Below are 15,376 nucleotides of genomic sequence, written 5' to 3'. Positions count from 1 at the left end.
GATGAACGGGAAGAAGAAGAAACGGCTTGCCGGTCGGTTTGAGCTAGTTGGGAAGGTTAGAGGTTTGCTATCCAGCTCCTGTCATTGTACGTTGGTCAGCGACAGAATGGACCGGTATGACCGATTGTACGAGTAAGCAAGCGCGAGGATGCACCTACATTCCATCGTGAAGCATGCCCTGCCAAGTCGCGACTGAGGATGCGATCCCGGTATGACTCCTTTGTCAGGACGCATCTCCACTGTGTTGGAGTTTGTGCTTTCTCCACCGGTAGGCTCGGTATTATAGCAATTACTCGGGCATCCATGGCTTCTTCAATTTTTGCATGTAGCGTGATCCCTAGACAAAGCAACATTTTGTTAAACCAAGTTCTCTACGTACGGATAGCGTCCAGCTCACCATTTTTCCGATCCTCCACTGCAACCTCCCCATCTCCAAAAAGGTACGCCAGTTCATTCCCTTTCACCCCGCTCGGGATAACATGCGTTGCTTTGACGTTCCCTGCCTACCAGCCTGTGATATGGCAGTATAGCTGGAGCTTCCCTCCCTCCAGACTCGCCGCAGTGTGGTACGCCAACACATCCCGGCGGAACTTGGCTAGCCTGAGCCCAACATGCCGTCCCATTATTTTGTCAGACATGGATTTGGAATACAGGGCGGCACCATACGCTGTCTCTAGCAGCGACGCGGCTTGCAGTTGCCGATCGTCACCCTTTTCTGTCATGCCTGTGTCTGTCTCAGGCGCGACAGCTCTATGACGCTTTGGAGCGAGCTCATCTTCTAAGTCTTGATTCATCATTTTTTGTTGATGGGTAGCTACATGGTATTCCTCAAGCAGCGCGCGATATCTGTGATCTATAGTAACCATTTCGTCGGGATACCCCTTTCCGTTTGAGGACTTCTTCTCGGACAATGTTTAGCGCAGATTGTCTTGGTAACAATCGAAATAATCCAGCTCGGTCCGCAATGTTGCGGTTTGAATTTGAGAATGTCGGGTACTGTAGAAGACATACCGCAAAGTTGTATCATTGTTGACGGGAGCAGGATTTGACTGGCTCCTTTGTGCTCGGGTGCATTTGGGCTTGTAGGGGCGAGTAGTGATGCGTATCTTTCTGGCATTATCGGGGAGGAGACGGCAACTGGATGGGGGATATGTTTCGAGCGAGATGAAGACGCCTCCGGGGAGGTGATTGAAGCGGCCATATTGATATGTGTTTTGGTAAATGTATATTACATGGACATGCATATCTGTGGAGGCGAAGGAAGAAATGAAATGGGACTGAAAATGGAGTCTAATTCTGAAAAATTTGAAATGGTATGACTGCAACCACGAAGGATAGCCTTTCAGGGGGCTGGAAATCAAAGTTGAGTAGCACAGGGTAAAGCGATAGACAAATGTCAATCACTTGAACTGGGGAAATGGGTCAGGTATCTTCAGATACTAGCAGAGACAATGTTGCAAAGTACCGTATTAATAGTTGTGAAGGGGGGCCGGTCTCTATCCGGTAGTTGTGGAATGTAAATCGTTAGTGCTCTTCCACGGGATTGTTCACAACTGGAAAAAGGACATGTTACAGATCAAAATGGAGCAAGACTTAAAAACAACACGATCTCTTTTTTTGATAGGAAATGGGAAAACTGAGAGAAAACACCATCTTCTATTTTTTAAACCTTGACAGAGATATAACAATGAAGGTGGAAAAAGAGCTGTACATTATACCAAACAAAAAAATAAATGTGGTCTATGAAAAACAACCCTAATCAAACAGCATTCAGAGAAATTCCCCCAAAGGTCAAACAAAAAGAAATAATGTAATTATTGTAAAGGTAGAAGATGCAAAATACAGATCAAACCTTGAAATGAACCTGAGTCCGCTAGGTCGCATAACAGCCGAATGAATTTCGAATTAGTGGAGAGAGGCTCAGTTCGCAGCCGGTATTGGCGGAGGAACTCTGATTCTTTTTCCCAACTTTTCTAGTTCACCGATGATCCCCATTCCAGAGAGTGTCCACTTCTCACTGACGAATTCCTCTGTTATTTTTTCTCTCAGGATGCCACTGTGTGCAAAATACTCAAGCAGGCCTTTAGAATCCTTCTTGTCCAGGCCAGTGAGCCTTTGCGTCGACAGATCTTTCGCTTCATTAAGGAGAGCAAGGACTCGTTGATCAGGGCGGCGGTATTGGCTAACAGCAGGGAATTCCGACGAGTCTGTGGGTATGCCAGCGGTACGCGCAGCAAGCTGTTCGAGCAAGACCTCAAACGTATATAAAGTTGGTGTATTTGAGGTAGATGTAGAATAGAGGAGAAGCCCTCCGTTAGGGAGTGCTGGGGAAGAACGTTCCGACGACAGCAGAGAAAGGAAGTGGTTTACCAGTGCGAGATCGTGAGCATGGATAATCTCATATTCGGCAGTGCGGTATTGGGAATTCGTCATCCAGTGCGCAAGGCCATCGACTGTGACTAGGATTGGTGGACGAGTACTGAATGGCTTTTGGCCGTCAACATTAGTAGTTGCTTCGGTCGCTGTTAGTTCTGACCAAAGAGCCTGAAATATCGGCCAGGCGTGTGCAGTGTCATCGATTCCAAGTTTAGCTAATTGCTCGAGAGTCATGTCGGGGCGAACGGGTGCCTTTAAATTCAGGTGGTTTTGTGAAATATGAAGCTTAGCTAGCAAAGGGGCATTGGCGGCAATCATACGTTGCAGTACTTTAGCCACGGCGTCCTGTTGCACGTACTTTCCTGGGTCTGAGGGAGATGGAGCGTAGGCGGTATGGCCGATCGTGAGGTCTTGAGCTGTTAAGGACGAAAACAGAACGCATTAATGTTAGCGAAATGGACATGTTAAGACACATGATAATTTTACCTTACCCTCAGGAATAGTGACAATAACCCAGCCTTTTAACAGAGCTAAGGTCATGGCCTGAGTCAAATGGACACTCTTCCCAGTCCCTTTATCACCAGTAATGATTCTCTTGATAGTTTTCCCTTTCATTTCGCTCTCGCCATCCCCAATACCAGTAATTAACCTCCCCAGCTCGAGCGTTTCCTGTCTAACCAGAGTACCGGGTCTCCTAAACAAACTCCAGCCCTGAGTGGTTTTGAACGCGCGGGCGCCTCTTAATCGGTCTATCAACGCCATAGGAAGTCCAACTGTATGGCCACGCAAGTCTGCGTTTGTCATATTCTCCACAGAGAGCTCTTGCATATCTGGAACCTCGAGGGCGTTGGTATTGCTGAGTACAATGCGTTCCTTCGCCGCCCTACGTTCACCCGGGGCCGGAGGCCGAGGTTTCTCACGCTTCACCTTTTTGTTAATTCGAGCGGACAGGGATTCGCGGAACTTAGGGGCTTCCGATTGACCTGAGCCTGGCTTTTTCTTCATGGGCAACGCAAAGGCCGGGGCTGTGGTATGGAAGGGAGCGATTCGGAGAGCGGAGAGCGGCTGCAACAGACGTGGCCCCCGCTGAAGGTTCGAAAGGCAGCCCCAGCAAAAGGAAGTGGGGGCCATTGTGGCACGAAGCTGCCTTGCCGTGATCAATGGCCTGTAAATATAATTGTTGCATGTGTTGGCGCAATACGTGTACAGAGTGATAAAAGAAGAGGCATTTGGCGTGAAAGAACTAAAAGAACCTAAAGGGGAAAGTCATGAAGGAGTGGCTCTGCTTAGTCATTGCGGATAGTCCTTTTTTTTTTTTTTTTTTTTTTTTTTTTGTGTGTGTGTTTTGGAGCTCGAAGTCAATGAAGTAACGTAAAACACACTATCCGCTCAACAATCATGGCAATTGCAGACATGGTTGGTTCTACTTCAACTTCCATCCCCGCCTCAACGTCAAAAGCGAAGCCAAAACCAGAAAGACTGTATGTTTGCACATCAACTTCAAGTTGCGCATCTCTTATCTTCACTCCAATTGAAGCTCACCGATTCTCCTCCTCTACTATAAAACACAAGCACAAGCCAAACCCTCCAAGCTAACAAATTACAACACTTCCTCCAGCCCCATAACCGTCGAGAAACCTACACCCTACACCTTCGACCTGGGCCACCTTCTCGCCCTAGACCCAAACCCACTCATTCTCTCAAACGACACATCCTTAAACGCAGCCCTAACTGCCACAGCCCGCGATGGCGCCCAATCCCTCCTCAACCAGCTCTTAACAACCTGCACCATAACCTCCACGACGCGGGACGGCATCCTCCTCTCTCTTCCCCCTCGCACCACCCTCCTACCCCGCTTCAAACCGCTCCCGGCTCCCAAGCAGCCGACGAAATGGGAGCTCTTCGCTCGCAAGAAGGGGATTGGCAAATATAATAAGAAACTCGGTTCAGGCGGCGGTAGTGCGGAGGCGGAGCGGAGGAAGAAGCTAGTCTACGATGAAGCTAGCGGCGAGTGGGTACCGAGGTGGGGCTATAAGGGCAAGAACAAAGGCGGGGAGAATGACTGGCTTGTGGAGGTGGATGAGAAGGTGTGGAAGAAGGAGGAAGGGTTGAGTAGGGAGGGAAAGGGAATTAGAGGGGAGGGGAGGAGGGAGAGAGTGGAACGGATAAAGAGGAATGAGAGGCGGATGAGGGCTAATGAGCGGAGGGCTGGTCGAGCGAAAGAATGATTTTCTCAGAGTGTATGTGCTGCGGAGGTCCTTGGTGTTGGGACATTCCGTTTTGATTATGGGTGAACTAAATAAAAGAATCAATGAAATGGGATGGGATGGGATAGGCTTGGATGTGGAGTCTACTGTCGCCTTTCAGTCATATCTCCAAGGCAGCTTGGCGTTTCTCATGCTTTGTTGCGTCTATGTGAGGTGTGTTTCCTGTTTTTCCTCTAAGTTATCTGGCGTGTATAATGATTATTTGCTCCTCGACTAAATGAACACATGCAGATAGCTATTATTTTTGCTAATAGTTTCGACCATAGACTAGTCCTCGCAAAACGGTAAGGAAATTCAAATCGATTATTTTTCTCCAGCAGGAAGCAAAACCTAAACAGAAAAGCATTTGTTTGAAAAACCAAGTAGCAGGATTTCTAGACTGGACGGTATCATCAACAGAGCACAGCAACCAAAGAACTATATCGGCCTGTTGCTATTGAGCATGGTCATTACGCCGCTTGGATTCGGCTCCAAAGTTCATCTCGGTTGCAATCCTTGATACTTTTCTTGAATAATAACAAAACAAATGTACCTGGAAGCTTGCTACATAGCTATTCGGCTTTCATGAATGCTCTTTTATGAGCGGAAAGCAAGTAAATAAATGCATGCCAAACATATCTATACATATACCATTAAAACTCAAAGAATTCATAACCGAACTCAAAACACCGTTCCAGCGTGAGGACGAAATCAAAGAAAAACAGAGAAAAAGAATGGATAAAAGAGCCATTAATTAACAAAATAAAAGATGGGATGGGATGGGATGGGGAGTTTGAATGGAAATGGAAAAGACTGGGAAAATAATTGATAAATGTGAATGAAGAAAATGCCACCCGATGAAGTTGCAATGCCAAAGCTAACACAATGTAAAGAAGGCACAAAGGATGGAAGAGGGTAAAAATAGCCGAAACAAGAACAGACAGGGAACAAACTGAAAGATAAACGTATACGCAGGTTTGAAAAAAGAAAAAAAAAAAAAAAAAAAAACAATAACAATGTAAAAGAAGAGAAAACGTGTAGAGAAACCCGTTATATGAAACGCAGGATCAGGGAGAAAAGTGGTCAACAACAGTGGACTAAAAACTTAAAGATATGTAAAGCCAGCAGTTGAGAATCACGGATAAAATGAAGTAAAGGCTTCCACTTAAGCGCCAGAGTATGCTTGATCATATATAGGGCCCAGAGAAGCAGAAGGACAATCAAATCAGTGAGGCAAGAAGTAAAACAAGAATACTAAATAAACGCAAACTGAAATTGCAAAAACAAGACAGAGAAACTGAGGAAGAAAAACCACAATCAAAGAAGATTGTTCACAGAGTGCATGTGTAAATAACATAAAAATAAATAGAAAACCAGAGAAGAAACAACATCTAGTTAGAGTCTGGTCAGAACTGTGAAGTAGATGCATATGCATTGCATGATAATTTTCTGCACAGCATTCACATGAAACCGCACATCAAGCCCCCTCATAAAAAAAAGGGGTAAGGCATCTGTCTGGCCAAAAGCAGCAAAATGTGAGGCACCCATTTTGCAGCTCTAGAAATCGGAAAGTCCCATGTGCTTGTTTTGTTTTGTTTTGGATTCGGTTGGTATTAGATATTAAACAAGTCGTTCTAAAATACCCGTCCATTTTCTGGATGCAGCTTGGAGATGGCGGAGACGGAAGCACCGATCGACATTTTCCATTTCGCATGTTACGTTTAGCTTTTTACTTCACTAGTCATTGTTGTATTTCCAATACTAGGAAGATCCTAAATCCTAATGGGTGAAAGCGGCGGGCCAAGCTCCGGTAATTGTGATTGAGAACGTGAATGCGAGCTGTTAATGCTCTGTGGTGCTGGTTTTCGTCCGCGTTTTGGGCTGGCCGGGCGACCGGACGCCTGTGTTTCGCTATTTGAGGCTGCGTTGGCATTGTTGTTGTTGTTGTTGTTTGCCTTATTATGATTATGATTATCATTATGATCACTGTTGGTGGTATTAGGAGCTTGACTGCTGCCCGATGACGAGATAGCTCTTTCCTCAACGGCAGTCTCCCTTTCATTCGAAGCCGCCTGATCTTTATTCATACCCTTCTTTTCCGCTTCAAGTTCGATTGCCAGATACTCCTTCTCAGTCCAGCAACCCTGCCAACAATTCTTCCAGTCGCAGACTAGAAACTGGAAACAGAAGCCGTCAATTTTCATGCACGGTTGAAAGCAGATGCAGAGATTGCGATAATCCATTTTGTTCTTGTCGACGTAGGAGTGTAGGAGGCTTAGGTGGCAGGTTATGGCGAAGAGGAGGTAGTAGTTGAAGGGGGGTAGTTTGGATAATTCGTCCTTCAACATTTGCGGGGCAGTTGTGGCGCCCATACACTTTTCTGCGATCATAGCCTGTGTGGCCTTAGGGAATATTTCATCGGGTAGCTCGCGGAGCCATGCTTTGAACATCGATCCGATAGTGTTGATATCATATAGGTCGGGTTCGTCGAACAAATTAATATCGTACTCTTTACGGTCAACACTGTTAGCATTACGTGACCAGAAGAGGGAGCCCCGGAGAATAAAAAGTAAAATATACCTGTGTCAAACCGCTTCTGCCAATGTTTAACATCCTTTCCACTTCCTGGAACGCGATAAAGACCTTCTTCCTCACAGCCTTTAAAATTTAGATAGCTACAGGTGGACAATGGATTGTTAGAGAGAATTATTGACCAAAGGGATGGCTGAAGAAAAAGCGACATACTCAATACATCTCCATGGCAAAGCTGGCATCCAATACTCAGTTTTATCCTTCGACGCTTCCAACCGTTTCGAAATCCGCGTCCTGCGAGTTTGCTCCACAAGTGGAAGATTGATGACTCTGCATGTATATGTGTCATCTACAGGGTACTCGCGTTCATTGCTACTCCCGCTCCGGGTGATTTTACCGAAAAAGCCCTTCCCAGCTTTGCCTAGACGGTCAGCCGCACCGCTGGACGTTTGCTTTAAGTTGTCAAATAACGACGCCCCGGAGACTTGGCTCAGCGACGAGGAGGATGTCAGTGACCCTCCATGTCCTAGGTGACGCTGGGATTTGACATGATAATCATCAGCTGCTGGGCGATCGGCTGATCGGTTTCTGACGGACGAACCCATCACGTCTCTGAACATTTTGTCCGGTTGTAATGGTGCGGTTTTCAATGGCGGTTGGGTATTATCGTTGCTTCTGCTAATTTCCTCTAGTCGTAGTAAACCATTCGATGGTCGTCTTGAAGGTGGATGGCTTTTACCAGTGGCATACGAATCGTCCAGCCGGATGGATCGTGTTCGAGTAAGGATGTTGGCGAAACGGGGCTTGATTTTTTTCGACGCTAAATTGTGAGGATCAGTTATGCTTTCCTTGCGCAGATATTGATCGTCATTCCGATTGCCTGTATATGTTTCGTTGTCAGTTTCTCTGTAGTTTTTCACATCTCACTTTTGTCCTTTGACATCAAGAAAAGAAAGAGATGCGGGAAAACATATCCTCACCATTTGTTCTTTCAGCACGACCAGACGAAGTTGGGAAATCTGTGGAGGAACCGTTCCGTCCCCGACTAGACATATTTGCTGCCCTATCATTCGAGCTGCCTCGACTTGGCGGGGGGTTGCTATCGGCCGTCTGTTTTTCCGGACCATCTGACGACTGAAGCCGGTGACTTGACTTGGACGCTTTGAGGTTGGAAAAGAACGACCTCGACGGATCTCGCCCACGTTTAGTGGCTTCCTTGGGAGAAGGTGGATATTGTGGGATTGCCGTTATGCCTGGTGTTTGCGGTATTTCATTGTTCTCTTCAGTGGCAGAAGTTTTCATTGGTGGAGGAATAGAGGAATTTTTCCCCGTCACTGGCCGGAGAGTAGATGCTTGAAGATATGGTGATGTAGGGGACCTGGGTGATATGGGGCTTTGGGGGCTCAGTGGCGAGCGGGCATTCTGAGAGAGTTCATCGAAGCTGGGCGATCCCAGGTACAAAGGGGGAGCCTGAGAACCTTTTTTATTAGGCATTGTTGTCAATGGAATATCGCTGTTTCCGGTAGGCTTTGTGTGGATGGTGGAGAAGCGAGAGTCGGAGAAGAAGAATCTTTCAGCTTTCCCTTGAGGAAACCCGTAGGACGGTGGGCAGCAAGAGAAGGGGAGGCGGGAGTAAATCAGCACCGCCGGTAGGGTGGATGATGAAGACGTGCCGTCCTGTTGTAAACCTTGTGAGTTAGCCATGATGGTGGGGTAGGTTGCGAGTGGCACTCCATAGCATTGCAAGAAAGAGTCCAAATGGCAAGAGGACCATAGAAATGTAGATATATGGAAATATATATAGATATATAGAAGTTGTAAATAAAAAAAAGGGAAATATAAATGGGATATTACTCACGTTTAGGGCTCCTTTTAGGACGTCACAAGCTGAATCCCCGATTATATTCCCCTCACCAATGTCCTCAGACGGAGGGCGCTGCAACGTGAACTACTCAGGATGATGAACCCGTGAGCGATTTCCTTCCTCCCAACCGTGCTGCACATCAAATGCCGGTTGCGGAGTGAAACGGTTGATTTGATCCAAGCCACACTGCACAACCCTGGCAGAGGACGTAGGGAATTCGTCTTTTTGATAAGGTTAATTGCAGGTAAGTAAACGCATTCGGGGCATTCGATAAGGAGTCGGAAATGAGAGATCAGAGGAAAAGGGGAGAAGGTTATGTTGCACGAAGCTGCTGGTTGTGCGACGAGTAATTAGTTGCAATACCAGGCGAATTGGAAGCACAAACGTCAACGATGCCAGAATAGGGGATGCAATAATAATTAAATAAGACAAGGCTAGCCTAGGGCGAGAGCACACCTTGCAGATGACGGAACGGCAATATTTATTATTGGGGCGAGCACATGCAGGAAGAACCAAGTGAGAGGAGCTGAGAGGGAGACAATGTAGTTGGACAGAGGACAACAGGGCCAATCAATCACAGGCACAAACAGAGGGATGCTTGGATGCTTCACTCCATACAAGCAGTCTACTGCTTGTAGCCGTAAATATGATGTGCGACAACAATGAAAGAAGCGCGGACACGGGCGTCGAAGGGAATGGAAACCGAGGCGAGCGACATACAGTAAACCGACCCTGGGCCGCTATAGTACAGAATAAGAAAACAAAAGGGAGTAATTCCCTCTGTTGACTGTCTCCCTAAGTCCGTCTGTGAACACAGGGCAGGAGAGCAAGAAAGCAGGAGAGCAGGAGAGCTAGAGCGCGTGTGAGAGAGAGAGAGAGAGATTGTCTGAGGGAGTGGGACAGAAAGGTCGATATTGGGAGGTCGAAGAGGGGAACTGTCGCGGGTTGGGTTGCAGACTGCAGAGGACAAAGGGCGAGGTGGAGTGGAGTTATTTGGATGTTGGGTTACAACAAACGAGGCAGTCCAACAGGGTCAGTTCGTTCGTTCGCCGGCCAGTCCGTCAGGGAGTCAAAGTCCAGTCAATAAGCGAGACAGACGGGATGAGGAAGTGGCAATACAGCAGAGTGGATGGAAGAACAAAAAAATTACTAGATAAAGAAAGACAAGAAAAACAAAAGAAGTGTGGTATTCTAAGAAGACGGGCGGCTAGAAAAAGATAGCGGAGGTAGAGAGGAGAGAGAGGAGGGAGTGGAGTTGTGGAGTGTGGAGAGTGGAGAGAGAAGTGGTTGAGGTCGCGGGCGGTGGATGAGGCTGTGGGGAGCGTGCGGTTAGGCGGGTGGTTCATCGAGAAGCAGATTTGCACCACAGTCGGGTCAGCGACCAGATGACTGGTACATACATCCACCAACCCAGGGTTCCCAGGTAGGTGCCTGAGCATCTACGCAGGAGAGGTTTAGTTGCATACCTGGCCATAGGAACTGCTTGTTTGATGGCTACCGTGTATGCACTATTCATGATACAGGCGCCAATGCCTGGCAGAATCTCTCCCCCTATCCCTCCCCTGCTCAGCATTGTATGTGGCCCGCGGCTAGACATAAAAACAATAAGCAGAATAGCAGAATACATGTAACTAGCTAAGTAATGAGAAAAGCTAGTTACGGGATGTTGACCGTATGCGCAAACACCACGCACCTGGCCACACAACCTCAGATGTTCAAACTACCATTTCCTGGTTCTTGTCTATCTCGAAATGTACCCATCCAGGGCCATCCTGCCGCGAGAAGCTAAAGCAGCGGCCCAACCGAGTGTGAGACTGGAATATCTTGCGTAGTCGCAGATGCCGTAGTTACTATTATTTTCACTTTTTTGGAGACTAGAGACAATCAGCCGACCAGTTTTGCTGTTTGTTGTTTCTGATATCATTCCGTACTCCGTAGGCAAACTGAAGTAACTATACATCTGTACTCTAACTCATTAAGCGCTTCGCAGCTCAAATATCATACTACTTTCTTTTACTTTTTTACTTTCTATCTTTTTTATTTGACTTTCTGCATTCACTATTTGACATCTTCTCTCAATATTAACTTCCTGAATTGAGTTGGCCCCCTTTTTTTTCTTTTCTACGGAGCGGAGCATATTTACAACAAAACCTCGCTGACTAGTGCATAATAAAGTCATATCTTATTCTTCACTCACGAGACATGGATGCGACTCTTGGACATGGATCCATGAAAGTCGAGGAACCTTCTCATACAGGGGCCAGACTGCTGCCCCCGAAAATATTATTCAATTCTGGTATAGTAGTTAGTTATATATTTAACTATCTGCGTAAGGAAAAAAGTCTGCATGCTTGTCTATCTCACGAGCGCGCTGCTCAGGAACCTTGGTAAGCAGTGGACTAAGGTTTTAACTCTGAAACTCCCAATAGTTCAGTTAACTTTAACTGTCGAATGCACACCTACCTCCTTTTAACTTCTTCAACTCGTCATCAAAGACAATATAGGGAATGAAAAACCTGCCAAAAAGGAAGGGTTCCTCAGATGTTAGAAATTGACTTGCCTCCAGGAGCAGGTATAGCGCCGTTTTACGCGCGTGACAACATGAACGGCGCATACAACGTGGATTTATCTCGCATGCAGCGAGTGTGATAGTGACATATTCATGTATCATTATATCACTGGTAACTGCGCTGGCAGTGGCAACTCGATGGGAGAGACACTCGGGGGAATAATATTGTCACTGCCCCTGTGTAAACTCCGTACATTGTCTCTCTGCATTGGTGAGTCTTATTTTAAGTTGGCGTTTTACCCCTGAACCAGCCCCTTTACCTCTTGCGAGCGGAATGCTGCGACACAGGGGCCCTGGCGGGGAGGAGCAAACTGGAAAAGAAAGTGGATCAAGACCCAAGAGTTTAACCGCGACAAAGTGATATTTATATATGATGAGACCATTTATGCTATGAACGGTTAGTCAAAATAAAGATCAGAACACGTTACGAGTTAATCCCATAGAATCCTAGTATCGGTCGACAGGGTGAGTGAAAGAAGCCTTGCTGGTAAGCTATTTAATCCTTCTGTCCACTTGAAAAATACTCATTGCGGCATTTAATCGAACTCATCCTCTATTGAATTTCCGTACATGAGGCATGCCTCTATTTCCTACGATTCCACAAAAGGGACTTGCATATTCTGTATACAGCTACTGTAGCGACATTTTCAACCCCTACATAGATGTGTATGATGGGTAGCTCTGCTACAAAGACGTTAACTGTTTCCACAACCCTTGCATTTAGCCACCACTCTTAAATCCACATGTTATATCTGATACTGGGCCGGAGTTCAAAAGAGATTAAGATCAATGGCCATCTGTTGAGCCTCTACGCGCAGCGGAGGGATAAACCCCTCTCTAGGACAAGCAAACCATTTCAGGGCCCATTGCAGTGCCGGTGGCTGTCCATACCTAAGCAAATTGTTCCTGCAAACGGAGACGACAGACGTCATCGGCTAAGCACGGAGTAATTTACGCCGCGTAGTAATAATGCGGGCGCTACGTGTGCCACCATGCTCAGAAGTTCACAATGACTTTCCATCAACAACTGATATTTACCTCCACAAGTAACACTAGTGCTGAAGGACGCAGCGCAGGGTGCTACCTGGTGTCTCGGACGCATCTCGACGGAGGCAAGTAATGTAAGGAAAGCTGGGGCATTCCTTCCCAAGATGATCACAACTGCAGAAATTGCAGAATTTCATGCCGTGTTGCTCTTATCGCATCCTAGTGGATTATTTCCTGCGCGGATATCCCAAGAAAATGATAGTAACCTTGAAATTCTTCTCTCCTTCTTGTTCTTTTTTCCATTAACTATGATCATATCAAGGTGAAGAAAAGGTGAAAGGGGCCCGAAGTACGGAGTAGTCAGGACATGATTTCTAGCAAGTGTTGACCAGAATCTGCAAAAGAAGTGACAAGGTACGATTGTCACAATTTGAGTTGTGCCAAGCTTCCACCCTTGCATTTGCAGATTGGACACGGAATTTTGTTCTTCCGAGACGTCAGAGCAAGATGGAACACCCATTGTTCCTCAGAAAGGTTCCAACTTACAACTCTGGCTATGATTATGACCGCTGTGCATTACGTATTATGATAGCCTAACGAGACACGAAGATAAAGGAAGCAAAAAAAGGGAGCGTGGCCTGCTGAATGGTATGCTCCAGCGGCAGATCACGCCAACGTGCCTGGCTATCCGTGGACTCGAGCAAAGAACAACTGGCTCGGTTTTTCATTCCAAGAAGGTATTGTGGAATTATTATTATTATCTTTATCCTCCTTCCTTAGACTAACTGTGATTCCCCCTTGCTGTTCCGCTCTTACGTTATCGGCCGCGTGTCTATCACGATGTCCTTAGTTTCAGGCCCAGGCAAGGGTGGTGCTCCAAGCTCCACAGGCGGGGAACTTGGTGTGCAGAAACATGTGGACTACATCAAACGCCTTGACACAGTGCGTGTTGCCTTCCGAGATGTTATTCGCATGTTCCTGAGCTATTGACAATTGGCTTTTCACCAGCGCAAAGATGAGTTGGAGTACTGGCTCACAGAACATCTTCGCCTTAATGGAGTTTACTGGGGCTTGACCGCGCTCCACTTACTTGGCCATCCCGAGGCATTGCCCCGCGACGAGACCATCGCCTTCGTTCTCAGCTGCCAGCATGACAACGGCGGTTTTGGTGCTGCCCCAGGCCATGACGCTCACATGCTATACACTGTCAGTGCTGTCCAGATCCTCGTGACAATTGGTGCAGTCGACGAATTGGAGAAGCAGGGCCGAGGCGGGAAGGAAATAGTGGGGTCATGTATGTATGCCATATACATCTTGAATGATTTGTGGGATTCTGCATGGACTGTGACGGCTAAACTTTTCTTCCCCTCGCCTTTCTGCCATTAGTCATTGCGAATCTTCAGGATCGCGCTACGGGGACATTCAAAGGCGACGAATGGGGGGAGACCGACACTCGTTTCCTCTACGGCGCGCTTAATGCCTTGTCCTTATTGGGTCTCCTTCACCTTGTCGATGTTCCCAAAGCCGTAGCCTATGTGCAGTCTTGTGCAAATTTTGATGGCGGATTCGGGGTTCGTCCGGGGGCGGAATCCCACGCGGGCCAGATATTTACTTGCGTCGGAGCATTGGCCATTGCTGGCCGTCTTGATTTGGTCGACGCGGACCGATTGGGTGGTTGGCTGAGCGAGCGGCAGCTCGATAATGGCGGGCTCAATGGTCGTCCGGAGAAGCTAGAGGATGTCTGCTACAGCTGGTGGGTTGCAAGCAGTCTAGCTATGATTGGCAGACTCCATTGGATTGATGGGCCCAAGCTGGCTGCCTTTATTCTACGTTGCCAGGTGAGCTCATATCTATACTTGTTGAAGGCTGTGAATTCTCGTTGACTGAAAGCTTTAGGATCCGGATGAAGGTGGCATAGCGGATCGACCGGGGGATATGGTTGATGTGTTCCATACTGTTTTTGGGATCGCTGGTTTGAGCTTATTGAAATATCCTGGCCTCAAGGAGGTCGACCCGATCTAGTAAGTTCTGTGCGTCCCCTATCTTCATCTTTCTTTCTTTCTTTCTTTCTTCCCTTTTTGGAACGCCATCTGATTGGTAGAAGCTGTATGCCCAAAGAAATCACCAGCAGAGTGTTAGGGAAATAGTATGTTCGTGGCATATGTAATGTATCTGGCAGCTTCGAGTAGGCAGTACTTTATTTAAACGCCTCGCTGAGAGAAGCGCTATATTATTTTATTCCACGGACGACCTTTTCCCAAACAAATAAGAGCATGATGGTGGCCTCCCGCATTCTAATAACCCATTGCCTGATATGTGATAGGAATTGGGATACAAGGCGGGAGAAAAATAATTATCTGCGGGATCTTTGTCCGCTTCTAGTCATCTCGAATCACATAGTCACTTCGAGGTTATAAGAACCAGAGAACATGAAAAGAATCACGCTTACGTTAGCTCCATGATTGTTGCTTACATATTGCTCTTTCTATATATATGCATATAGAGAGAGTAAGGTCACTTTCCTTTTCAAATGTTTTTCATCCTCCGGGTAGCCCTTGCTTCTTTCTTTTCTTGCTCCCTCGCCTTCAATTTTTCAATTTTTCCGTTCTTGTAATACCGCGGTATTCCCACTCCTCTATCTCCCATCGAACATCTGTATATCAAATACGATACTGTTTTCCTGCCCCTCTCCGTGGCCGTCCCTGCCTTCTCTGGATGTTGCTGTTCCTCAACGTATGTCAAAACATCTCGACTTTGTTATCTCTCGCCCTTTTTTCAACCTCGCCTCCTCAACCTCTCCTC

General features: G+C 46.8%; 4 protein-coding genes across 4 annotated transcripts; 2 read left to right on the top strand and 2 right to left on the bottom strand.

Moving 5' to 3' along the window:
* Positions 1 to 1,920: 1,920 nt before the first annotated feature.
* On the bottom strand, positions 1,921 to 3,507 carry HCAG_06367 (conserved hypothetical protein; the record flags this gene model as incomplete). The annotated part of the gene is made up of 2 exons (XM_001538712.1): positions 1,921 to 2,792; positions 2,868 to 3,507. The coding sequence occupies 2 exons, from the start codon at positions 3,505 to 3,507 to the stop codon at positions 1,921 to 1,923; spliced, it is 1,512 nt and encodes a 503-aa protein (XP_001538762.1).
* A 267-nt stretch (positions 3,508 to 3,774) lies between these two features.
* HCAG_06366 (conserved hypothetical protein) lies at positions 3,775 to 4,931 on the top strand (the record flags this gene model as incomplete). Its single annotated transcript, XM_001538711.1, has 4 exons — positions 3,775 to 3,857; positions 3,995 to 4,488; positions 4,712 to 4,796; positions 4,910 to 4,931. The coding sequence occupies 4 exons, from the start codon at positions 3,775 to 3,777 to the stop codon at positions 4,929 to 4,931; spliced, it is 684 nt and encodes a 227-aa protein (XP_001538761.1).
* A 1,463-nt stretch (positions 4,932 to 6,394) lies between these two features.
* Positions 6,395 to 8,858, bottom strand: HCAG_06365 (conserved hypothetical protein; the record flags this gene model as incomplete). The annotated part of the gene is made up of 4 exons (XM_001538710.1): positions 6,395 to 7,131; positions 7,203 to 7,280; positions 7,756 to 8,034; positions 8,135 to 8,858. 4 exons carry the CDS (start codon positions 8,856 to 8,858, stop codon positions 6,395 to 6,397), a joined length of 1,818 nt encoding a protein of 605 aa, XP_001538760.1.
* Positions 8,859 to 13,414: 4,556 nt separating this feature from the next.
* On the top strand, positions 13,415 to 14,721 carry HCAG_06364 (type II proteins geranylgeranyltransferase beta subunit; the record flags this gene model as incomplete). The annotated part of the gene is made up of 5 exons (XM_001538709.1): positions 13,415 to 13,516; positions 13,583 to 13,868; positions 13,961 to 14,412; positions 14,471 to 14,595; positions 14,703 to 14,721. The coding sequence occupies 5 exons, from the start codon at positions 13,415 to 13,417 to the stop codon at positions 14,719 to 14,721; spliced, it is 984 nt and encodes a 327-aa protein (XP_001538759.1).
* Between the last annotated feature and the right edge of the window lie 655 nt (positions 14,722 to 15,376).

This window comes from Histoplasma capsulatum, genomic scaffold (genome assembly GCF_000149585.1).
Source record: "Histoplasma capsulatum NAm1 scaffold_6 genomic scaffold, whole genome shotgun sequence".
NCBI classification, from domain to species: Eukaryota; Fungi; Ascomycota; class Eurotiomycetes; order Onygenales; family Ajellomycetaceae; genus Histoplasma; species Histoplasma mississippiense.
This window is presented reverse-complemented; position numbering and strand designations above follow the sequence as displayed.